This window comes from Heloderma suspectum, chromosome 2 (genome assembly GCF_057233095.1).
Source record: "Heloderma suspectum isolate Gila_16-S chromosome 2, 16-S_ref, whole genome shotgun sequence".
Taxonomy (NCBI): Eukaryota; Metazoa; Chordata; class Lepidosauria; order Squamata; family Helodermatidae; genus Heloderma; species Heloderma suspectum.
This window is the reverse complement of record NC_139459.1, coordinates 192,857,992-192,884,054: the sequence shown is the minus strand read 5'-3', so window position 1 is coordinate 192,884,054 and position 26,063 is coordinate 192,857,992. Positions and strand designations below refer to the sequence as shown.

General features: G+C 44.5%; 1 protein-coding gene across 5 annotated transcripts in view; it reads left to right on the top strand.

Moving 5' to 3' along the window:
• The window catches only part of STAT2 (signal transducer and activator of transcription 2), a 48,052-nt gene that overhangs the window by 2,381 nt on the left and 19,608 nt on the right, over window positions 1-26,063 (top strand). For 3 of the 5 annotated variants that reach the window (XM_084837099.1, XM_084837100.1, XM_084837101.1), the window contains exons 2-10: window positions 8,701-8,870; window positions 11,168-11,327; window positions 14,144-14,242; window positions 19,126-19,218; window positions 21,219-21,297; window positions 23,455-23,543; window positions 23,759-23,907; window positions 24,925-25,083; window positions 25,187-25,279. In XM_084837099.1, coding sequence (XP_084693225.1) covers window positions 8,740-8,870; window positions 11,168-11,327; window positions 14,144-14,242; window positions 19,126-19,218; window positions 21,219-21,297; window positions 23,455-23,543; window positions 23,759-23,907; window positions 24,925-25,083; window positions 25,187-25,279 — 1,052 coding nt within the window. In that variant the 5' untranslated portion in view covers window positions 8,701-8,739. Of the gene's footprint in view, window positions 1-2,167; window positions 2,304-8,700; window positions 8,871-11,167; window positions 11,328-14,143; window positions 14,243-19,125; window positions 19,219-21,218; window positions 21,298-23,454; window positions 23,544-23,758; window positions 23,908-24,924; window positions 25,084-25,186; window positions 25,280-26,063 lie in introns of those variants that run through there. The other 2 variants (XR_014788145.1, XM_084837098.1) reach the window with 1 other exon arrangement.

Sequence of the window (26,063 nt, the reverse complement as noted above, 5' to 3'; positions counted from 1 at the left end):
TAAGTGCTGTTCTTTCTACTGAGATTAACCTCTCATCATAGAATCATAGAATAGTAGGGTTGGAAGGGGCCTATAAGACCATTGAGTCCAACCCCCTGCTCAGTGCAGGAATCCAAGTCAGAGCATCAGAAAAGGCAATGTTTGAACTGCACTTTATTTACCATTCCGTTCCATTCATTTATTATTACATTTATATCCCACCTTTCTTCCTCCTCACAATGTACATAATCCCCCTGCTCTCCATTTTATCCTCACAGCAACAACCACCCTGTGAGGTAGGTTGGGCTGAGAGTCTGCGACTGGCCCAAAGTCACCCGGTGAGCTTCCATGGCCGAGTGGGGACTAGAACCCGGATCTCCAGACTCCCAGTCCAACACTCTAGCCACTACACCACACTGGTTCTTTTCTCCATAGCTTCTTTAACTCCCCCCACCTGTAAACCTTTCTGATAGATTTCCAGCCTGTAACAAATGTGATGGGAGAAGAATGGTGACTGGATTTATTAAAATTGGGATAGGCAAGGAAACCCCGTTAATGACGTGAGCAGGTGCATTGACAGTGCTGATGGAGCAAAACAGCAAAATATTTCTTGTAGCATAGATTAAACTGGGGCCCTACCAAGAAGGAAAACTGACCATAAGCTGGGGGGGATGCAACTTGAGACTGATTTGCACAACTACCCTGCTTGAGACAGGTGCTTTATTTCTGCCTGTGGCAGCAGTGTGCTTGTAGCAAATTCAGTTAATTTGCGATGTGTAGAACCGCAAGTTTTGCACAGCACTTCATAGCCCCTTACTATGGGATTGAACTTTGTCTGCTCGTCCTGAATTAGGCAGATGACCCATTTCCCGCAAATAGGAAGCTGCACTGAACTGCCATGGCCAGAAATGGAAAGAGTAGCCTCCGTGACCCAGGATAAGACACCATTTTATTCGAATGTCCGCCTCGATTATTCTTCACCGCTGTTCAGCCAGTGTTCTGCTAACAGCCCTGAGGATTGTGAGAGTTGTAGTCCAATGCATCAGGGACACCAGATTCGGGAAGCCTGTTCTAGAATAACCGAGGGAGAAATGTGGATTCGCTCCAGTTCAGTGGTTATAATTTAATCAGGTGCTTTTAAAGCAGCTGGAGAAAAGGTCTGCACTATTACAGCAATCCATAGTACTTGCTTGAAGACTTTAGGAAGGGTTCGGAAACCTCATTTTGTGGAGAACATGTCAGGCAGGCTGTTAACATGCTCTGACTGTTTGAACAGAATATTTTGGTATTAAATATTCTGGTATTAAAAGGTCTTTACTGGCTTCCAGTTTGTTTCTAGCAACAACTCAAAAGTGCTGTTTTTGACACTTCGGGTGTAGTCCTGTAGGTACTTCTAAAACTCTAAACTATGGGTGGGGAATCTGTAGTCCAACAACATCTGGAGGACCACCACTTCCATCATCCCTGACCATTGGCCATGCTGACAGGCTGATGGGAGTTGGAGTCCAGCAACATCTGTTGGAAGGCCACGGGTTTTCCACCCCTGCCCTAAACAGTCTGGGACCAAACCATGATATCTGTAGGAATGGCATCTCCCAAGTGAATGGGGATGTTCATGTGGTTCTTAATCTAAGGCCCGTGTCCTACCATGGAGGTTAGCTACCAGGAAGAGCCTTTTCTGTGGTGGCTCCTCGGTTACAAGACTCATCCCTGAGACTTGTGAGCCAGACACCATTGTTGTTCGTTTTTAGGCATCAGGCAAAGGCTGTCCTATTTATATATGTTTTTAAGATCCTTGTCTCTGCTTTTGTCATTCCTATATTGGCTCTTTGTGTTTATTGCTGTTTTAAATTCTTTTATTGTTTTTTTTAGATTTCTAGGTCAACTGGAATTTAGTTGTTCTCAGTTTTTGTATCCACCTTCAGGACTTTATTAAATGAAAGGTGGTACAAAAATGTCCTAAATAAATTAAATATTATAAAGACTTGAATGATGATACTGTGGATTGCCAAGGCAATTTAAATTTGTATTAAGCATAATTATTTTTAACTTTCAATTTTAAACCTAAAATTGCTTTTTTGTTAGAATTGGTATCATGGATATTGTTTGTACAAGGACAGGTTTAACTGTTTTTATTCAGTTTGAAATTATTGATTTCTGTATTAAAATTGGAGACACACTTCATTCTTATACCTGAACAGGTTTACTTCTTGAGGATACAAGAATAACAATTATCTACCCTTAAAGAAGCTCACTTGGGTGTGTTTGTATCTGGCATGTTTCTGTCTGGGTGTGCCTTATTGGAAGGAGGCAAGTCCAGAACAGTAAGTAATGCAGAGAAGCGATGGGCAGCCTCCTCTGGAGATCAGTTCACATCTGATGGAGCAAAGCAGGAGAATTACTCCTTCCCATAAGGCAAATTGGAAGGAGGTCAGACCAAAAGTCATTCACTCCAGGAGATAGCAGGCAGTATCGGGTGGGTACTGTGTTGGGCTCACAGGAGTTTTTAGCTTTATTTATTTATTTTACAGATCATATAGAAAATTTAAGGTAGACATAGAACAATCTTACAGAATGCACACCAAATATTGCTAGTATTCCAACTTAAAAATATTTTCTTACATGTTAGTGCACTTTCAAACATGTATCTTGATTCATCTAAAAATGTAAGTTTGGACTTGGCAGGTATAATTAACTTTACAAAGACCAATAAATGCTGTTCTATTCTCCACAAATGTGTTACCTTTTGGTCAGTTCTCCGTTCTGAGAAACAATGTCAGTTTGGCCATTGCTTCAAAATCCTATCTCTTTACTATCCATTCTTTTATGTTTGATATTTAAGTAATTTCCTATATTTGGCATAACTTGGCCAAGCTGCTGTTACATAACTAGTCAATTCTCTTTTGTCTTTTTAATTCAATCCTTCGTGTAGGTTAAAAGAGCAATGGGTCACATCTCATGGTATAACTCAATATTTTCTCTGTTAAAAATGTTATGTTCTTCCAATATCTTTTTACACATGGGTAATCCCTGCTGTGAGTGATAGTAGTACTTTGGACTCACAGAAGTCTACCTTTTTTAATGTCTCGGCACACAGTTTTGGAATTTACTGAGATGGGTATATAAAGATGTACAATCAGACTCTTGTAAGTAATAAACAAACCATCTATCAATACATCAACAATAATTCATCAGTAAAGCATTTTTCAGATCAACACTGAAAATTAATTCCATTGGGGGGATGGAATTAATTTCAACATGATTTTTGTACGGTAGTTAATTCTGTGATGATCTTCCTTAGCTTATGACAGTACTTAAGTGTGGGTTTGATATGCATATTGCACATTTTTCTTTGTACTTATATTTTCATTTTGGTTTAGTTTAATTATATTTCTTTCAAAAAATGACCAAAATAGATTTTTTAAAAAAAGTTATATGCACAAAGAAATAAGCAACCTTGACCAGGAATGTTAAGTCCCAACAACTTGCTTTTAAAAAAAGTTTAGACTGTAAACGAGATTCCAGGTTGTGACATAAATTAGTTAACTGAGCCCAAGGTTCAAAGACCTGTGTACAAAAAAATTAAAAGATCATCAACAGTTACCTATTTAAAGTGAAATCAGGGGTGAACAGTACAGTGATCACACATGTCAAAGTCTATAAAAATATAATCTCTGTCTAAACTAACTAAAACAAAATGCATATATCGACCTCAAAGATCTGTCAACAAAACATACTCCCCAAAAGGGGGGAAATCATTAAGACCATTTTGCTTACCAGGTTACAAAACTGGTCCATGGTGGGAAAATTCTGATGAAAACCATTTAGGCTACAATCCTATACGCACTTATATTGGAGTAAGTCCCAGTGAACTTGGTGGGATTTACTTCTGAGTGAATATACATAGGGTTGCTCTGCTAAAAGGTTAGCTTATTAAACTAAACAAATAATGATACGGGAGGTAGGGGAGTTTAAGCAACGCTGCTTAAGGGCACTAGAAGATTCTCTCTGGCTGATATCTCAGTTGAAAAATGGAGTCTAATTTCTCCATGAGAGAGAGAAAACAAAATTTTTAAGATGCTTTTACTCAATTTTTGCAAGGTAGAATAATAACACTGCAGAACAGAACAACATGTTGCAAACAGTCTAAAACGAAGGTTAACAGTGCAGACTATGCTAGTCTTCTCAGAAGTAAGCCCTGTTCATTTCAATAGGGCTTTCTCTGAGATTAGTATGTATAGGACTCCAGCCTAAATTACGAATAGAAATTTAGTGGGGATGGGGGGAAGGGTCAGACAAGCTGATCAAATGTCGAGACTTTCTGGTGTGGCACTGATATTATGGAAAGCCCTCCCAGGAAAACCTCATGGGCATTGTAGTGCTTGAGGTGGCAGGTTTTGTCCTGGCTTTTTAGAAAAGCATTTGGGTTGAATCGATGTTTCTGTTGTTAGATTTTTGCTCTCTTATTGGCTGCTTGCCTGGATCTGTTAGTTCTAAATTTCTCCTGTGTTTTCTTGTTCATCCTATGTTTTGTTTTGGCTATTTTCTGCACCATTGAGGTTTTATATTTTTAACATTCCCTATTGCGTTAGCTGCCTTGAGTTGTCTTTGGACAAGATAAGAAATGATATAAAAATGTACAATAGATAAAATAACTGAACTTCATGAAGCAGAGAATGGGAGTGTGTAAGAAGTTTAGGCCATGTTGCTCTGTAACAGAACCAAATGCCGTGTTATGCTAATCGCATAGTTTGTAGCTGAGGGTTCGCTTTTTCTTTACTCCAGCGTAAGTGTGTGCAGCCCCAATTTCGATCGGGTCCACCACACAGTAGGAAGGGAAGGTTAAAGCTTCCTGAAATCTCCCCCCACACACACACACACAACTGGGGGGGGGGGTAGCAAAAGGGGAAAAGCCTCCATTGACCCTAATGGAGACTTTTAATCTTGTGTTAACCCTCTGTGGGGTGTGGGGGAGGAAATGTCAGGAAGCAAAGAGTGGGGGTGGGTGGGGGGAGGTTTAAGTCTTCCATCTCGGTGTGCTGTGGTTCCAGTCTGAATTGGGACCATGTGTGCTTATACTAGAGAAAAGAAAAAGTTAACCCTCCACTACACAATTCACATCACGTGTAGCTTGACTCTTATACAGCCATCCTAAAGTAGTGAGGCGGTCTCTGGGGAAAGAACCACTACTTCCTAAGCCCCGCTGGCTAGTGCTGGCCAAGGCAGATAATTCTGCCCTCCCACTGCTTCCAGTAGGAGGGACTTTACTACACCAGCTCTTGGGCTGATGAAGTTTCCAGCTCCTTTTGGGGGGTATGTCAGGGAGAAAGAAGGCCTAGGGTCCTGCAGAGCCTTGGCTGCCCTGACATGTCCCCAAACGGCCCCCTTTTTGGCCCCATCGCTGGTGGAGGTGCAGCCATGGCAGTGGGAAGCCGAAGCCCTGCTACTGTCTAAAGAGGACCTCCATGGGCAGACAGGGAGGCCTAAACATCCCAACGGCCTCTCAGCAATCTTCCCCAGGAGCATAGGATTGCTCCCTTAAATAGCCAAGCCAAAATGGACATTCTTTAGTCCTCGGTAAAAAAGAGTTGGGGTATTCAGCACCACTGAGAATCTCCCCCCTGTTTCAGCAAATTGCTCTGTCTGCGGTTCAGCCTCTTTGGGCTGTTGTTGAGAACTGGGCTTTCTGGTTTCTGAAGCTCCTTTGAAATTGGCCTGCTCTTTTGGTGTGACCCGTTCTGCCTTCCCTCATTGTTGAGCATTTTCTCGTCTTGGTTTCACATCCCCCTTTGTTTCCATTCAACTGGCAAAGTTATTTAAATCTCATGCTAACAGACCCAGTGGAAACTGAACTGAACTCAGTCTTGTTTTCCAGATTCATGAGACTTTGATTTAATTTGCTTTGCACCTTTTGTTTGTACGGAATCATGAGAACACCACAATGGCTCTGCGAAATCAAAAAGAGAATATTCTGACCTGCAGCACTTACCGCAGAACTGTGTGAATATGGTCTAATCCAGTAAAAGATGCAACACAGTTTTACTGCCAGGCTTTCAGGTTGGAATGTATTTATTTAAAAAGTATGGATACAATCCAACCTTGCATTGAGGATTCCTCTTCACCTATTTGGCACAGACTTGCTGCAGGCCACCATGCATTAGACAGAATGCAAAGTTGGTGAACTACTCTCATGTGATCAGCATTTCTCCTTTCCCCCAGGGCCCTGGCTCACACTTTGCTTGGGGCTGGTCAGGAAATGGAGGGAGCCATTTTGCCTGATGCTGATCCTTCAGTGTATGTAAAACTGAACCCTTGTGGGGATTCTGCTCCCTTAAAAGATGTAGCAATAATGGGTTGGATCCAGTGGTGTCACTTCCAGTTCCATCAGTGGAACCAGGAGGGGAAAAAATCCCCCTTGCCTTCCACGTGCCCTCAGAATGGCTGGCTGGCTGGGAAACCCTCCAGAGCAGATTCTCGGGTGGCGTAGAGGGCTGCAGTGGCAGGAAGAGGGAGGGAGGAAGTCTCATTGAGCTTGCGGACTTCTGCTATGGCTGGGGTGGAGAACCTCAGGCCTGAGGGCCAAAACTGGCCCTCTGTGGTTCTCCAGATGGCCACGCCCCTCTCCCCCTTTCCCCTAACCGCCAGTCATTCAATGGTTTCCTGGCTTTTGTACAGTTTTTCCCAATTGTTAAAGGTTGAAATGCCCCTCCTAAGGCTCAGGTACTGGCTGCAAGAGCTTTAAGCTACAATATGTTGGTATGTTTTGTATTTTTGACTTCATCCCTTTTGCCCTGTCAACCACTAGAATGTGACCCCCAAGGGCTTCTCCAAAATGGAATTTGGCCCTCAGGTTAAAAGAGGTACCCCACCCCTGTGCTAGTGTGGCATTGGATTTAACGCAATGTGCACAAATATTTGTGGATCTATAAATACCTTGAAAATTGGTCAGAAAAAATCAAGAATCATAAGTAGTGCTAGTACTGTTGAAATAGTTACACAATCATATACAAACACATCTTTTAAATAAAAATGTATTGTTGTGCACTTTACCTTGTTGGAAGTTCTCTTGATAAAAAAAAACAGCAACATCTGTTAGGAATAGAGATGCTTTTCCTCCTCTTTGTGTATGTTTTTTCTTTCTCTCTCTCCCCTATATCATTGGAGGTGTTAATGAGTATTGTATAATGATACATTTCATGTTATAAATTTTTCCCCGTCCCCCTCTTTTTGCTTTTTGTTTGTTGTTGTTTCTGTTGTGTAGCAACAAAAATAAACACATTTTTGTTTTAAAAAATGGAACAGAGATATGAAGCCCCAGAAAAAATCCTGGAAAAATTCAGAAAAAGGGGGATTTTTCTAACTGTTTGTTTTTTCTTTCTGAAATTGATCAGTTTTGGATTATGGAATATTTTCTTTTAAAATTTAAAACAAGGTGTTTATTATTACCCAGCTTTACTCTCCCCAAATTATTTCTAAAAGCTATGTAATAAGACTTCTATAAAAAGACTAGATGTAAAATGTCTGGCTATAACGAAGCAATGGGGGGAAATGTTTTTTCATCCTCTCTAAGATTCCCAGCGTAGTTTTTTTCTTTCATGCCTTATTAAAATTATTGATCTAATATATGTTTTACTGATAGACATTTAGGGATGCTCCAAGTCATGCTCAGTTTTCCCAACATGTGAGTAGAGTCACCATATTATAACATGGAAGACAGAGTCTTGTGTTTCAGACTTGTTTAGATGCTGTAGCAATCAATTAATGTAGTTCTAATCTAAAACCCACATTCGAAAAAACACTAGGTTATCCCGCCACTTCCACCAGATGCTACGGTACAGCATGTGGGTTGTCCCACCTATGTTTCTATTTTAAATTAACTTTGAAGCTTGTATCTATGGAACTCGCTGCCACGGCTTTTAATAACGTTCTCAATTAGACCTCACTGTTAGAGAATGCTGCCTGAGCTGTAAAACCATTAACTTCTGCCACCAGAATAAAGCAACAGATTTAGGAGTTTCGCTAAACTTCCCTACAAACAGGAACAGGTGCTGTACGCCAGTCTTCCTCTTCCTCCAGTTCTTCCTGCTTCTTCTGGCTTCTAGGATGCTTCAGATGTTTCAGGGACTGCTTGCTGAAGTTCCCTCCAGTCAGGCATAAAAAGGAACCTGAAATATGTTACATATGATTTGGTTTGCCTGTAAAATTCTCACATTTGGTATATTAAATTTAAAAGTTTACATTATTCAGACAATAATTACAAATTTACTAACTTGAGTTTACTTTTAACAGGTTTTAAATATAATGATAATTTTATGAGTAAACCAAGTTATATATAACATAACTTTAGAAACCTAAACAAAAAAACCCCTGTAGAAACATAAAGCCTTCCACAACCTCCTGCTCTCCAGATGTTTGGACTACAATGCCCAGTATTCCAGACCATGCTTCCTGAGGCTGATGGGAGCTGAAGTCCAAAATATCTGGGGGGCACCTGGTTGGGGAAGGCTATGAGCACTAAAAAAAAAAAATGCTTATTTTTCAATCCCCCCCTTTCCAGTTTTTCCCAGAAAAAAGGGTGGGGGAAAACAGTTTTATTCCATGGCTTCAGAATTTCCAGAAATGTTACATCTGTAGCTGAGAATAAAGTGGTGTTGGGTGTGTTGCCTTTTTTAATTGGTTGGATTCCTTTCCAACTACTGGTGGTCTGACTTGCCTCCTTAGGCTTTGCCAGCTGAGAAGAGTCCAGGATCGACCCCCAGAATGTCCCAGTGGCAACAGATCCAGATGTTGGAGAGAGTTCATCTGGATCAGGTGCATTGCCTCTACTCCGATGACTGCCTGCCCATGGAAGTGCGACAGTACCTAGCCTATTGGATAGAAGAGCAGAACTGGTAATGCCACTACATCACTGCCAAGAAAGGAGACTCCCATTTCCTCTGTAACTGGCTATTTCTTTCCTTATGTGAATTTTATTCACAGGTAGCTTCCCTGTTGTCTAAAATTGGTCATTCACTTTTTACAGACCATCTAGACAAAGTAATTGCATTCCAGTGTTGTCGTCTTGTTTTTTTCAGACCTGATTTGTGGTGATTTTATTACTCCCAAAATATAATTGCAGCACTAGCTACTGCCTCATTAATTGCATGCTTCCTGTTTGCGGATCCTGCCCATTTTATTGCTTCTTGGAGATTAGTGATAAGTTTCTTCTTAGTTGCTCCTTGAATTGCCTCAGTGCCAGTTTCCATTCTTGTAGTGGCAGGAAAGGCTTTAGTTACTGGTTTCTTTGCATTGTTTCTTCTTCTTTTTTCTTTCTTATAGTAAAATACCACTATTTTGCTACGGAAAATTAAAAGAAGAAAAATAGTGAGGGGAAACCAGTAATGAAAGCTCCCACCCCGTCCTGTCTCCACTTCACCTTGCAGAAAACAGAAACTAGCACTGAGACAATTAAGGGAGGTTCTTCAGAGGGCCATTAGAAGGTTGTTTATGACTAAAGCTACAAATGCAGCCAACAGTATTAAAAGTTGGAAGTAATAAAACAAGCTGTAATAAAACAAGCTGGACTTGCAAACAGGAAACTTCTTATTAACATCAGAAAGGACCTTTGCTGACTGGACATACTTGTAAGTAAGCATTATAGAAGGATTTAGACCATGTTGAAGGTCACTGCTAGTTAATAGAGTCCTGTATTAGGTTCTCTGTGGAATCTCCTATTTTAATTCCACTTCCATCGAATTATGAAAAAGCAATGTTTCATTAGCGTTGAAGAGCTCTAATTTGGAAGCCTTGCTTTTGAGATCAAACAGGCTTATTTGCTTTTGAGATCAGAGTGTGGTCTCAGATTGAGTGTCAGGGCAGACACAGGTGGTGTCTGTTACAACTGAAGCGGCAAAATCAGGTCTTCTAAGATGAGATCCAAAGCCTGGAACACATATCAGGCTGAGGAACAGGGTGAAATTATTTACAGTAGGTCAAGAAATTCCTGGATTCTAAGACTGACAGCTGAGACATGATTCCAGCAGATTCCTGAACCAGAGTGACCCCCTGTATGGCAGGATGGTCCACGGAAGGTGCCTTTTGGCTCTACCTCCTGCTGCTGGTTTGTGCGATTTAAAGGGGCAAAGACCTTGATTGGAATCTAGTGCTCAATTACTTAAGAGCTCTGCTGGATCAGGCCAAAGGCCTATCTTGTCCAGCATTCTATTCCCACAGTGGTAAACTAGATGCCTGTGCGAAGGAAGGCGTAAGTGCAAAGGCACTCCCCCACTCGTACTATCCAGCAACAGGTATGGAGAGGCGTATTGCTTCGGATACTGGAGGTAATATATAGCCAACATGACTAGTAGCCATTCTTCTAATCCCCTTTTAAAGCTGACCACATTTCTAGCCATCGCTCCATCTTGTGGGAGCAAATCCCACTGTTTAACTACACGCCGTGTGACATTCTTTGGGCTACCATGAATCTCCTGCCACTCAGCTTTATTGGATGGTCCTCGGTTCTGGCATTATGAGAGAGCGGGAGAGAAATGTCACCTTATCCGCTTATGGGTACATGGCGCATTGTGGTTGGCGTGTGCATGTGTGTGTGTTGCGCTCTCAGGTGTGGTTGCAGCGGGAGGGTTGAGTTGAGAAACCTAAAGAATATGGGAGAATTTGGCTCTGCTCTCCAATGACTGGACCCAGGCATTTCATGACCGTGGCTGTTAATCTGATTAAAATGTATAGAAGGTGTTGGGTGTCTGGGCCACTTTTTTAGGGGGCTGCTCCACAGCAATATTGCTGCCACTGAGCCCCGTCTCTGAGCTCTGCTGGATCTTATTTCTTGAAGATACCTGTAGAGAGACACTTCTGGAAGATCTCAACAAATCGGGAGGTTCATATTCCCACAGATATGGCTGGAGATGTTTGCACACTCTTAACAGGAGAAAACCCTGCATGCCACCTGTTAATCTGCAGCTACAAGCATGGGCCCTCATAAGTACCCACATTGTGGCCAAGCAAGCTGAGTCCTGATTAGGAACTAGCGGATGCTTGCTCTTTACTGCACTTCCTAACCAACATCCCCCTGTTAACATTTCTTCTGTCTATATGGGATCCCCCCATCCCCCACGTTCCACATCCTTGGTTTTGTGTATCCAAGCCAAGTCTTCACTCTTCCTCTGCCTTTTCTCCCTTGTGTGCGTTTCAGGAGCCAGGCGGTACATTCAGACTCCTCTCAGGCCCGCTTGCTTTTCCACACCATGTTGATGCTGCTGGATGATGAGCTGGGACGTCTTGTGCTGGGCGAAGAAAGCAACTGTAACATGGTGCTAAAGCACAACCTGCGCCGCTCCAAGCTCAACCTACAGGTATACGCACTGCGTGTATTTGCGCCTGTATTGGGGCTGAGCCATAGGGAGCAGTCGGAAGGGAGCTGGGGACCAGGGCTTGAGGGACCCAGCTAGGAGTCAGAGAACGCATGAGAGCAGGAGTGGCCAAGCTATGTTCCTCCTGATGTTTTGGCCTACAGTGATCCCCCACCATTAGTTATGCTATCTAGGGCTGATGGGAGTTGTAGGCCATAACATCTGGAGGACCACAGGTTGCCCACCCCTGCTTTGAACTATACCAGAGGGCAGGCAGTGCTTTTGCCTCCTGTGGGCCATGTGTTTTACAGACTGGCAGGAGTGTGTGATTGAAATGGGTACAGGGATGATTTCCCCTGTGTGCTGTCCTCTCCAGGCAGGGGATCATAACAACAACGGAATGAGAAGCACATTGGAGTATTACCTGGACTCTCATGGAATCGGCTTTGTTCTGTCAGGGACACATGAAGGAAGATAAGCCGAGTGTACCATACCTTTAAAATCTGGTTTTTGGAGTCACACAGTGCTTGAAAGGAGCGTACTTCCAAGTGGGGTGGGGGGAAGAGAACTGTTCATCATCAAACTGGCAGGTGCTGCTCGACCAATGAAAGGGGCTTGTTTCCCGCCCCTGTCCAGGCTACTCCCTGCTACTACATTATTATGTATCTAGAGCAACTAATTTTCCCCATGTGTTCAGGTTTCCCTGAAGAAGCCCAAATCCCCAGTTCTCAAGTGCAGCATCTGAAGGTTGACCCTGAGAACTCCCCCCACCCCAATTTCGCCCCATTCCAACATTCTGCCCTGGAGTTATTGCTCCCGCCCCATTTTTCCCCATGTGTGCACTTTTGCCTTGAGAAGCCAAAATTCCCGGGTTTTGAGTGCAGCATCTGAAGACTCCCCCTGAGAGCAGCCCTCCCATTTCGCCCCATTCCAGCACTCTGCCCTGGAGTTATTGCTTCCAACCACCACCACCACCACTTTCTCCTCCTCCTCGCTCGCAATGAAAAGCTAAACCCAAAAGATTGTTACTGCAGAGAAGGGACTTTACATAACAACAGAGAAACTACTTTACATCAGAGAAACTACAGAACATCAAAGAAGCACAGTATTGTAATAGCAATTTAAGAGAGCATCTGAGAAGCGAAATAGCACTTTAGGGCAAGTTACTAAAGTTAGCCTTTAACTCTGTCACTGCTGGGGAGTGAGCTTCATTTCTTCTGAGTAAACATGCACAGAAACGGGGTGGGGGGAAATATGTTAAAGATTAAAAGCAGGCTCCCTAAGGTGAACGCATGTCCCCACTGCTGCCGTAATATGAGGGGACGCTGCTGTCCCCCTGGGGATTTTCTCAATGGGAAAAACTACTTTGGGGAAACAAGTGGGAATGGAGTGCCCCACGCCCTTAACCACGTCACTGCCAGGTCACAGAGGCATGTCCAGGATTTAATGTGGGGGCGGGGGGGGGGGGACATGGCACACTGGTAAAACCACCAGGGAGCCACTTTCAGTAAAAAAAAAAAAAAGTCGGAGTAAAAGGAGTTTCAGAAAATGCAGCTTTTCAAGAGGGAAGTGGCTGGTTGGCAGCGGATTGGTGACGCCACCCTCTGTTGCAAAGGACCTCAGACTGCTCTAACTTCACACTAAATCGCTTGTGAAGGCAGCCCCCAGCACAAATGGTGGCCAAATCTGGGGGTAGAGAATTCAGTGGAGAACAAGCCCCATTCAATTCAGTGGGGTTTATATCCGAGTAAACATGCATAGGATTGTGCTGTTACTGTGGTATAAGCTTCCGTGCATTAGATCCTACATCATTATGCACATTGTTCTCGGCACCACAAACTCAGCCAAAAACCATTTACAAATTAGTTTTGAAATGCTTTTTAAGAGGAGCTTAGACAGAAGCTGAGATCTTTGGAAATCTGAATATGCTATAAATGGGCACCCTCTCCTAAAAAAAAATTCAGGGCTAATTTTTAAAATGTTTTGGGCTGAGTCAGTGGCACTCAACTGATCTGATAGCCTGTTTTGAAAATGGAAACAGAACTGGATCTACAGATGTCATTCAGTATAATGTTATGGCCAGAAAGCTGGTCCACCTACAGTTTGGTTCTTCCACTGTAGTTGACTTGAAGTATTTCTGTTCGTGTCAGCATTCAAATCTCTAGTCTGTCTGGGGAATCCAAAATGGTAGCCATTCTTCTAACTATTCCCAAACAGCTGTTGTGATTTCATTTCCTCAGCAGGTGGATGGTAGGATTCCCCCCTTGTAACCCAAACGGAATAAAGACCAAGTTCACACAATCACCAGAGCCCACCATGAATTATTTAAGCTATGGTGAGTGGCGGCGCGTGCCAGTATTTGCCAGGCGACTTTTGAATATTCAAGCTGCAACTGCAGGTTGTCATGTCGCCCGAAACTGATGAGGGTGGGTTGTTGGCATAGTTAACAAACCATCCAGAACCCAAGGGCTGCTTTAGGGTTGGGGGTGGTTTGTTAACCATGCCAACAACCCGCCCTTGTCAGGTTCAGACAACATGACAAGCCACAGTCGTGGCTTTAATATTTAAAATGGCCACCCGCACGGCAGCCCACCATCTGAGAAAGAAATTGTAAGAAGCGTGGGCAAAGGCCATGAAATGTAAGAGGTAGAGAACTCTGCATGAGGAAAGCACAAAGTGGCATGGAAATGGTGACAGATCATGGGTTGTGATGAGGAACGTGCCTCTTCCTCCTATTCGTATTGCTAACAGACCGTTGAAAAAGTTGCTGGTGTGGATGCGGTCTTCTATTTTTCATCTTGCTCTGTCTTTCCTTCCAGGCCAAGTATCAAGATCATCCAGAACAGCTGGCCAACATCATTGATGGTCTGCTGAGAGAGGAGCGAGTGATTCTGTCAGAAGCCTCGGCTGTACCTCAGGTAACAGAAAGCTGCTTGGTACTCTCCTGCCAGGCTCTATCCTCTACTCCCTGTGTTACATTCATCCTCTTACTTTCCTTCTAGCAGCTAGAATATCTAGTATCTCTTGGTTGCACCCCTAGTTTGTTGAGTTGTTGTTGTTGTTGTTGTTCAGTCGTTCAGTCGTGTCCGACTCTTCATGACCCCATGGACCATAGCACACCAGGCCTTCCTGTCCTGCGCTCTCTCCCAGAGTGTGCTCAAGTTCATATTCATTGCATCGGTGATGCTATCTAGCCATCTCATCCTCTGCCGTCCCCTTCTCCTTTTGCCTTCAGTCTTTCCCAGCGTCAGGGTCTTCTCCAGAGAGTTTTCTCTTTGCATTAGGTGGCCAAAATATTTGAGCTTCAGCTTCAGCATCTGTCCTTCCAATGAGCACTCAGGGTTGATTGCCTTTAGGATGGACTGATTTGACCTCCTTGCAGTCCAGGGGACTCGTAAGAGTCTTCTCCAGCACCACAGTTCGAAAGCATCAATTCTTTGGCACTCAGCCTTCCTTATAGTCCAGCTCTCACAGCCATACATTACTACTGGGAAAACCATAGCTTTGATTAGACGGACCTTTGTCGGCAAGGTGATGTCTCTGCTTCTTACTATGCTGTCTAGGTTTGCCATAGCTTTCCTCCCAAGGAGCGAGCGTCTTTTAATTTCATGGCTACAGTCACCATCTGCGGTGATCTTGGAGCCCAGGAAAGTAAAATCTGTCACTGCTTCCATTTCTGACCCTTCTATATGCCAGGAAGTGATGGGGCCAGATGCCATGATCTTAGCTTTTTTAATGTTGAGTTTCAAACCAGCGTTTGCACTCTCCTCTTTCACCCTCAACAAGAGGCTCTTTAGATCCTCTTTGCTTTCTGCCATTAGGGTGGTATCGTCTGCATATCGGAGGTTGTTGATAATTCTCCTGGCAATCTTAATTCCGATCTGTGATTCATCCAACCCAGCGTTTCTCATGATGTACTCTGCATATAAGTTAAATAAGCAGGGTGACAATATGCAGCCTTGTCGTACTCCTTTCCCTATTTTGAACCAATTGGTTGTTCCATGTCTGGTTCTCACTGTTGCTTCTTGACCCTTGTACAGGTTTCTCAGGAGACAAGTAAGGTGGTCTGGTATTCCCATCACTTTAAGACTTTGCCACAGTTTGTTGTGATCCACACAATCAAAGGCTTTAGCGTAGTCAATGAAGCAGAAATAGACGTTTTTCTGGAATTCTCTTGCTTTCTCCATGATCCAGTGAAAGTTGGCGATTTGATCTCTAGTTCCTCTGCCTCTTCGAAACCCAGCTTGTACTTCCGGTAGTTCTCGGTTCGCATACTGCTGAAGCCTAGCTTGTAGGATTTTGAGCATCACCTTGCTGGCATGTGAAATGAGCACAATTGTGCGGTAGTTTGAACACTCTTTGGCCTTGCCCTTCTTTGGAATTGGAATGTAAACTGACCTTTTCCAGTCTTGCGGCCATTGTTGAGTGTTCCAAATTTGTTGGCATACTGAATGCAGCACTTTAACAGCATCATCTTTTAGGATTTTAAATAGCTCAGCTGGAATACTGTCATCTCCGCTAGCTTTGTTGTTACTAATGCTTCCTAAGGCCCACTTGACTTCACTCTCTAGGATGTCCGGCTCAAGTTCAGTGACTGTACTCTCCTGGCTATCAGGGACATTCAGATCTTTCCTGTATAGTTCTTCTGTGTATTCTTGCCACCTCTTCTTAATCTCATCTGCTTCTGTTAGGTCCCTGCCTTCTTTGTCCTTTATCATGCCCGTCTTTGCACAAAACGTTCCCTTGAGATCTCCAATTTTCTTGAAAAGATCTCTAGTCTTTCCCATTCTGTTGTTTTCCTCGATTTCTTTGCATTGTTCATTTAAGAAGGCCTTCTTGTCTCTCCTTGCAGTTCTCTGGAACTCTGCATTCAGTTGGATATATCTTCCCCTTTCTCCCTTGCTTTTCACTTCCCTTCTTTCCTCAGCTACTTGTAAAGCCTCATCAGACAGCCACTTTGCTTTCTTGCACTTCTTTTTCTTTGGGATGGATTGAGTTGCTGCCTCCTGAACAATGTTACGGACCTCCGTCCATAGTTCCTCAGGCACTCTGTCTATCAGGTCTAATCCCTTAAATCTATTCCTTACCTCCGCTGTATATTCATAAGGGATATGATTTAGGTCATACCTGAATGGTTTAGTGGTTTTCCCTACGTTCTTCAATTTAAGCCGAAATTTTGCAACAAGAAGCTCATGATCTGAGCCACAGTCAGCTCCAGGTCTTGTTTTGACTGACTGTATAGAGCTTCTCCATCGTTGGCTGCAAAGGACATAATCAATCTGATTTCGATATTGACCATCTGGTGATGTCCATGTGTAGAGTCGCCTCCTGTGCTGTTGGAAAAGAGTGTTTGCTATGATCAGCGTGTTCTCTTGGCAAAACTCTATTAGCTTTTGTCCTGCTTCATTTTGTACACCAAGGCCATGCTTGCCTGTTATCCCGGTGATTTCTTGACTTCCTACTTTAGCATTCCAATCCCCTATGATGAAAAGGACATCTTTTTTTGGTGTTAGTTCTAGAAGGTGTTGTAGGTCTTCATAGAACCGATCAACCTCAGCTTTTTCGGCATCGGTGGTTGGGGCATAGACTTGAATTACTGTGATGTTGAATGGTTTGCCTTGGATTCGTACTGAGATCATTCTATCGTTTTTAAGATTGTACCCCAGTACTGCTTTTCCCACCCTTTTGTTGACTATGAGTGCTACTCCATTTCTTCTAAGGGATTCTTGCCCACAGTAGTAGATATGCTGGTCACCTGAATTAAATTCGCCCATGCCTGTCCATTTTAGTTCACTGATTCCCAAGATGTCGATGTTCAATCTTGCCATCTCATGTTTGACCACCTCCAGCTTACCTTGATTCATTGATCTGACATTCCAGGTTCCTAAACAATATTGTTCCTTACAGCATCGGATTTTCTTTTCACCACCAGACACATCCACGGCTGAGTGTCCTTTCGGCTTTGGCCCAGCCGCTTCACTCTTTCTGGCGCTACTTGGAAATTCCCTCTGCTCTTCCCCAGTAGTATATTGGACACCTTCCGACCTGAGGGGCTCATCTTCCGGTGTCATCTCTTTTAGCCTGATGATACGTTCCATGGGGTTTTCTTGGCAAGAATACTGGAGTGGGTTGCCATTTCCTTCTCCAGTGGACCACATTTTGTCAGAACTCTCTGCCATGACCTGTCCGTCTTGGGTGGCCCTGCATGGCATAGCTTATGGCTTCACTGAGTTACGCAAGCCCCTTCGCTACAACAAGGCAGTGATCCATGAAGGGGAGTTTGTTGAGTGCTGACCCCCTATTCCCTCCCACAATATAGCATAACACATCCATCCAAATATGAATACACCCTCCTCTCCAAGAGCTGTACCAAAAGCTAATCATGCAGGTCGCTAAATTATAGCCAAATTCTCTCTCTCTCTCTCTCTCTCTCTCTCTCTCTCTCTGTGTGTGTGTGTGTGTGTGTGTGTGAGAGAGAGAGAGAGAGAGAGACTGACATGTTTTCAATTTGCAGTTGTGTACTAGACTTGGTATTTGTTTGCCAAATTTGGATATGTTTTTCCCCCCTGTGTACAATGGTAGGAGGAAGAATGATATAAGTAACTGAGTGACAGGACAGCAATGGTGTATGGGAAGGGAAACAAGACTGAGGGATCTTGAAGTTGTCACACAAAATGCAGACTGTCTATCCCTTCAACAAAGGGCTAAATCAGGGGTCCAGAACCTCAGGCCTGGGGGCCAAATCTGGCCCTCTAGAGTTCCCCAGATAGTCGCACCCCCTTCTCTTGGCCCCACCCTCAACCACCAATAGTGTGGGGGTTTCCTGGCTTTTGTGCAGTTTTCCTCATTATAAAAGCTTGGAATGTCTCTTACAAGGCTCAGTGACTGGCAGGAAGAGCTTTAAGCTACAATATGCTGGTATTTTGGCCTTGCCCTTTTTTGCCTTTGGCCCTACCCACCACTGGAATGCAGCCCCTGAAAGCTTCTGCGAAATGGAATGTGGCCCTTGGGCTGAAAGAGGTTCTGCACCCCTGGACTAGAACCTTTTCAAATGCATTTTCCAAACAATGAGGGCTAGAAACTTTATTAAAAGTGGCTGACGTTTTCTGGTTTCTGCAGCAGACTCCTTTGCTGCATCAAATTGTGTGTGCATGGAATTGGAGAAGGCAGGCAGTCTGGGCACGCACCGCTCTGTACCTTCTGATATGGCATTCCTGAGTACTGTGTGTTTCTCTAGAATCTAGCACCAGTGCCTAGTTTCCCACTGTTATCTATTTCTTTTCCCTTCTGTGATTCTCCATTACTACATTGCCTTGCCCGCCCGCCCGCCCGCCTTCTTTCTTTCTTTCTTTCTTTCTTTCTTTCTTTCTTTCTTTCTTTCTTTCTTGAGCAGTGGTTTTCAAACTGTGTTCCAGGGATCCCTGGTGTTCCTCAGTGTTAGAAATTGATAATGATGGACAAGCTTTCCTGAAAGATAGCTGGCCCACCAGTTCTGAATTTCTCCTGCAATATGCAGCTGCAGGAGAACTCTCCTAGAGTGCTCTTTCAGTTCACATGGGATGACAATGAGGACTAGAGGCTTATGACCAGCACTCCCATGTAAACTGCACCCTAGAACATACCCCAGAATCTTATGTGAAGTACATAGCTGACAAGTCAGTGTGGAAAGGGCTCCCTGAAGGAAGGAATTTGAAAAATCCCGTTTCATCTAAAGTGCCCCAAACAATATTTTAGTGATGGGAGCCTGGCCCCCTATAATTTGTTACTGATCCCCATGTATTTCCTGTTCCTCCCCGTGCAGGCCAAGGTGGAGCCCCTACCTAACGCGTCCATGTCCACCAGCCATGAGCACATTATTGAGGACCGGCTACTGGAGATGCGAAGAACAATTCAGGTGAGAGTGCTGTTGGGATATGGAGCAACCTGCCAGGCTGCTTCCTTTAAGAACGTAAGAGGAGCCCTGCTGGATCAGACCAAGGGTCCATCTAGTCCAAAATTCCGTTCACACAGTGGCCAACCAGCTGCCCACGGAAAACCCACAAGCAGGACATGAGTGCAACAGCCCCCTCCCACCCATGTGCCCCAGCAACTGGTGTACATAGGCCTACTGCCCCTGATACTGGAGGGAGCATAGAGCCATCAGGACTAGTAGCCCTCAATAGCCTTCTCCTCCAGGAATTTGCCTAACGCCCTTTTAAATCCACCCAAATTGGTGGCCTTTCCCTTAGGGTACTTTTGTTTACAGATATTTCCAGATCTTAGGTATGTTAATTTTGGGATCCTGCAAGCCACACATTTTGTGCACAACATACTGTGATTCTTTTCTCACCATCCCCATACGTGTAGTAGATGCAAGGAACTACAGTCGACACATGGAAATATCAGGCCTTGTCTTTGCAGTCCTTCAGAGAAGCCCTAAAGGCACATTTATTCTCAGTAGCCTTCTCCTAAGGATTTTATGGGGCTGCTTGATGGAAATTGTTTTAGCGAGTGAGCGACCTTAATGTTTTATCTGGGTGGCTTTAGTCCAACTGTTTGGCTTTTATTATTAAGTTGTTAACTGGATGTTTAATTCTGTATTATTGGTGTTTTATGCTTTTTGTACATTGCCTCAAAGGCTTTTTTGTCCTGTAAGATGCCCTAAATGCCTCCTCCGACACACCCCCTTCCAGTTGTACACCAAAGAATAAGCTCGGGAGAGCCAAAGCTTCATGTGCAGATTTGTGTCCTCGGCACCAGGTTCTTCACCCTACAACACTAGTTGAACCTGTGGAAAGTTTATATGTGGATAGTCTGTATACCGATGATCATTGGGAGCAACTTCCACTCCATGGCATTGGCTCATATCCAGTAATAGCAGCTTGATAACTGTATACTGTTAACGGAGGTTGCAGGGAGCTCACGGCAGGGGGGAGAAGATATTTTTCCTAATAGCAGGTGCTTCCTGTAGAGTCTACAGCAGGAGTGGTCAACTTCTCCCTCCAGAATGTTTTGGCCTACACCTCCCATCACCCCTAGCCAGCATAGCCAATGGCGAGGGATCATGGCAGTTGTAGGCCAAAACATCTGGAGGGCCACATGTTGCCCACCCCTGTTCTACAGGAAGGACCTGCTATTAGGAAAAAGGTCTGCAATGTAGACTCTCACAAGCCTGCAGAATAGTAAAATTGATTAGACCACATGGCAAGTTCCTTCTGGTCTAGTCAATTTCACACCTTTAAGAAAAACCGGGGTGGGAGGGAACCAATCCCAGAAAAATAAAACATTGAGAGGAGATCCCACAGTTGGATTCAGAATGGGCTTGGGAAACAATGCTTGATTTTTTTTCAAAATAATAGAAAATGAATCATTCCCCTCACTCCCCCGGTCCAGCAAAGGTCAGGTTCTTTAGGAGTGCGATGTGTTCTGAATCCTTCACCCAAACTTCCTGTGTTGCCACTTACCGCCCCCTACAACTTACCTGGTGGTGATGGCAGCAGCCTTGCAATGAGTCCTCTGTTAGGCCCATGGTAGCTGCCTGAGCAGAAATCATGGAAGCTACTGGGGCAGCATTTGAAAGCCTAACAGAGACCCGTTCATGAGTTCTTCTCACTGCTGATGCTATACGCACAGCACTCCCTGTCCACAACACAGTTGTCTCTGGCAACCTCCTGTTTCAAAATGGCAGCTCCCTTCGCTCCCCTGTTGGAAATGGGCCATTGCTATTCAGGCAGGACTACAGCACTAGGCATGTGCTTGCAGAGGTTGACTGGGATGTGGATGGCAGCCAGAAAACAGACGGGACTTGGGTTTACTCCAATTCTAGGTGAGTGGGTCACAGACAGGGTGTTCCCTGTTCCACCCATTTGAAGTTGCTTGTCTTGTCTAAGCGTGATCCCTGGTTCTACTCCACAGGCCCTGAAATCCCACATAGAGCATCTTGAGGATCTGCAGGACACCTTTGATTTCCGTTACAAGACGCTCAAGGTTTTGGGTAAGGAAGGTTGGGGGGCAGAGTGGGGTGGAAAGAGCCATCCTTGGCTGGAAGAATGGACAAGATTGGAAGAGGGCAAGCCTGAGCGCCAGGGGATGTCCTTTAAAATGGTTGGGCAGGAGATAGAGTGGGATCTAGTTGTAGATTTCTGGTTGTTTTGCAGTAGATCAGCAAGGCTTTCTGACTGGTTGTTTAGTACTAGCAGCAACACCACAGGTCTTTCCTCCATCCCCATGCCTAAATTCTTCCATGCCTAAAGGAAGAAGCTTTGGGGTAACGTGTAGTGGATTTTTCTGTGGAAGGACTGTGACCTCCATCTAGTTCTTGAAACAAATTTGGGGGCTTAGAATTCTTTAATTCAAAGTCTTTTGCAGCTGGCTGTAGTTCAGGGGTGGGCAACCTGTGGCCCTCCAGATGTCTTGGCCTACAATTCCCATCAGCCCTAGCCAGCATAGCCAATGGAGAGGGCTTATGGGAGTTGTAGGACAAAATATCTGGAGGGCCATAAGTTGCCCACCCCTGCTGTAGGTGATGGAGCTCAAGGTTCTAGTTCAAGGGTCCCCAACCTTGTTGGATCCATGGGCACATTTGGGAATTTGAGATACTGCTGTGGGCACCACCACAAAATGCTTAATCAGTGGGTTGCCACTTTGGTGTCTACTTTTCACATCTATGGATCTTAGGCTGCATCTAATTCAGCAAAAACTTTTGCTTCATATCTTTTGGACACTGCAATGTCTCTTTAATAAGGGATTGTCTAATTTGGTTCATTCCTGGTGGTACAATGCAGATAATGCTTCTTTTAAACATATGTTTTGGCAATGTCTAGTAGTTGCTTCTTTTTGAGGAGAGGTTATTACACAGAAAATGTTTGTACTGGGACAGTCTTTAATATTCAGTGATGTACACACTGTTAAATTGTTTACCTGCTTTATGGAAATTAACAAATGGTCAGCATGAATGGATTCTCTGCACCCTTTTGACAGCTCAGAGATGGATATTACAAGATTGGAAGGATAAGCGCTCACCTCCTATAATGCAATGGATTGAGGACCTTACAACACTTTCAGTATTTGAAAGCGTGGCATATAGACGTCACTTTCAAATGGATACTTATTTAGATATCTGGTCTACTTTTGTTGCAGCCCATGTATAATTGCTAGAAAGTTGTATGCATTTCATACAAATCCATGTATGTATATATATTTTTTAATTTAAAAAAATTGAAACATTTTGGGTTCCTGCAGGTGCCACATTGGGGACCCCTGTTCTAGTTAGTAAAAAACAAAGTAGATCCCCCAAGACTGATGTCTGCCCACCCCAGTTTTAAAACAAAACAACTTTGCATAATTTTTCTTGCAAAGTCCACGATTCTTGCCTTTCTGTCTTTCTGATTTCCTTGCCGTGTGCCAAAGAACAGCTAGGGGGACCACTATGGTGTCCCTGCTTCCCCAGTTCAGATTCTGTGGATGACCCAAGCCCTATTTAGGCATCCTCCATTGTTGTGTCCATCGCCCTGAACTCGTGGAGGGTGACTGTCTGAAGAGAAGAACCTCTTGTATCTGTAGAAGCTCTCCATATGATTTAGAACCCTGATTATGCATAATAAGAAGAACACCTGAATAGGGCTCTGGTCTCCCTCCAGATATCCCAGAGGACTAGATATGTTAAGGCACAATCCTATGCATCTTTAGACAGAAAAAAGTCCTACAACTCACATGCTGGCTGGGGAATGCTGGGAGTTGTAGGACTTTTTTCTGTCTAAAGATGCATAGGATTGCACCCTAAGTTTAGAAATGGGTTTGAGCTCAAGAAGATTGAAACCTAGACTGTGTTTGAATCAGAGCACCAATCAGCCGCAGCCCACGTGTTTGACTTTGGGCGGGCAACGCGAGCCTTGGCCCAGTTGCTGCTGTTTTACACAGGCCAACAGGAGCGGCACAGGAGACAGAGCAAGTGTCGCATCGAAATGGCAATAGTACAGGAGGAGCCTCCATAATGAGGTGCTTTCTGCTTCTCGTCTGCTCTTGCTAGTTGGAAAGACATGTGGAAAGACCCGCTAGGAAACAGATGAGTCCTTGTCCTTGGAAATCATCACTGACCTCACCAATGGTGTGTGGGTACAGACTTCCTCCTAAATGCAGTCTTCTGTTGCAGAGAGTACGACAGCCGCTACTGACCCTGCTCAGTGCAAAAGAATTCAGGAGTTGCAAGTCATGATCAATAATGTGGACCGCTACCGCAAGGTAAGTCTGGGCAACTGGCTAGTTTATCGCAATGATCTTGAGGTTGGGGAGAAGAAGCCTGGGCCCTTTGCCCAAATAGGTCTATACCTTTTCAGTATCCTTGCAGTAGCAGAGACCATAGGAGCCATGCCAACGATGCCATGTCCTTCCTCCTGCCCCCCCCCCCCCGATCTATGGTTGGATTCATTCTTACTGATCTCTAGCCTTTCTATCAGGACATGCTGGCCGAAGTCCAGGCACTGCTGGGCCGCTCTGACACTCTGAGGGACCTACTGCTGAAAGAGCTTGCTGTGTGGCAAGATCGCCAACGACGGGCGTGTATTGGAGACACTTGCAATACCAGCTTGGGACAACTGGAGAAGTGGTGGGTCCCGTTGATGGGCCTCAGCAGCGGTCCCCTTCTTTGTCCCCTTGGGGAGGTGGAGGGTCCTACTGGGCTGGTTGTGTAAGAAAACGCATTAGTCCCACTTGCTGATAATTAAGTACCGTTGCAGTTAACTTGGTCCTTAGGGCTATTTTATAAGTCTAAAGCAATTTTCATTCAATCGCTCCAAATGAAGAGTTAGGTCAGGGATTACCTGCCTTCAGAGAAGGCTGCCCGTTATGTATCTCTGTGAGTCACCTTTCTGGGCTCACTTCCTTCCAGTTAGGAGACCTGCCAAGCTCAGTGACTCGAGGCCAAATAAAACATGACACCGTTCATACAATTAGCAATTGCGTGAATGGCTTTTAAAATGAGTAAGGTGGGGGGCAGTCTGGATCAGGACCACAGCAGGACACAAAGGGTTAAATCCCCCTCTACCCACTCACCCCACTAGGGTCCTGATCTGGATTGGGACCCCTGTGGCTGCTGTGTACTCTTAAAAGGGCATTCATACAACTGCTAATCACATTGATGCTATGTTTAGTCTGGCCTTCACACTGAAATGCAGGCAGGGTGTCTAAGCCTTTGTGGGTGGGTAATTTTTACTGTCCCGTTCTCTTTACCTAAACCTGTTGGGGTGCATGTCTGAACTTTTAATTCAGAAAAAAAAACGTGGGCCGGTGTTCTGACTCTCTGTGCAGGCAGCTTCCTGCATTCCCTGTGAAGGCAGAATGGGCGTTGTAGCCTGGGTGGCCTCCAGAGTCACTGTTTCCCTTCCCTTAACTCCCCACAGAGCTGCTGAGGAACTTCTGGGTCTGATACACTATTTGTATTTGGGTCTCCCTCTGGGCATGGGGGAGGGGGTGCTGTCCCTGGCTATATGAGCAGCCCCATTGACCCTTGCAGAGTTCTGCCTCCTCCCGCCCCCATGATAGGTTCATGTGTAAACCACACGCACACACACACACACACACGTCTGTGGTTCTACTATCCACTAATCCCATTTGTGTCCTGCAGGTTCACAGGGTGTGCCGAGGGCCTCTTCAGTTTGCTGAGGCTGTTGAAGACGCTGGAAGAGCTGCACAAAAAGATGACCTATCAGCGGGACCCCCTGAGGGACCAGTTACCCCAGCTGGAAAAGCGGCTGCAGGAGCAAATCTTTTGCCTTTTGAAAAGGTGCCGTGGGGAGGGGAAGGACTCTCTTGAGAAGGGCGGAGAAGCAATGCATGTGTGGCTCGTGGATGCTGATATCTTCCTCTGCTGTGTTCCCCCCGCCCAGTGCATTTGTGGTGGAGAATCAGCCTAAGATGCCCCACCCTAATCGCCGACCTCTGGTGCTGAAAACCAGCAGCAAGTTCTCTGTCCGTGCCAGGTGAGAGCGACCCTCAACCCAGTGGGGGTCCCATCCTCCTCTTTGTGGCTATATTGGGCGAGGGTGTCAGATGGGACTGAAAGCCATAAGTGGGAGATCTAGGGAGGTGATTTGATTGAGAGGCTTCAGCCCCAGTGCGGACCTTGATTTGATACATTGGCCTTCCTTTGCCGCTCTGCTTGCCAAGGGGAGGCCTATGGGGCTTGTGTCATACAGTTGTGTGGTAGAGGAAGCCCCAATCTTTCTCCATCAGAAGTTAAGGCCAAAGGCAGCCTTCAGTTTCTTGCACAAAGTTCAGGCTGTGTATCACCCTTATTTTATTGATCTATTTATATGCACATACTGTTGATAGTCTGCCCTGTAACAAGCGCTCTGGGTAGCTTGCAGGATAAAACAAGGAAACATTTATTTTTAAAAATATTTTGTTTTCATTTTCACAAATCTAATAAAAAAGCTTAGAACATTGCAAACTTAACATGAGGATTCAAGCCATTCATGAATTTAGAGTTCTGGACAAACAATGGCCAGTTCTGAATAAACTTGTTTACAAAGCCTTGTTCTTTACACCTACTTAAATACAATTGACTGATCATATAAACCGTATCCCGAACCCAATCTCCATTAGTCAGAATCCTGGTCTTCCTCCAGAAAGTAGCTATCAGTATTTTATGTAGTGTTAAAAGATTAGCAATAAGCTCCGAATCACAGGTTAAAGTCTTTACCATATCCAAGTAAAGCATGCAGTGGGTCCATCAGTATCATATGTCCTGTCATTTCATAAATA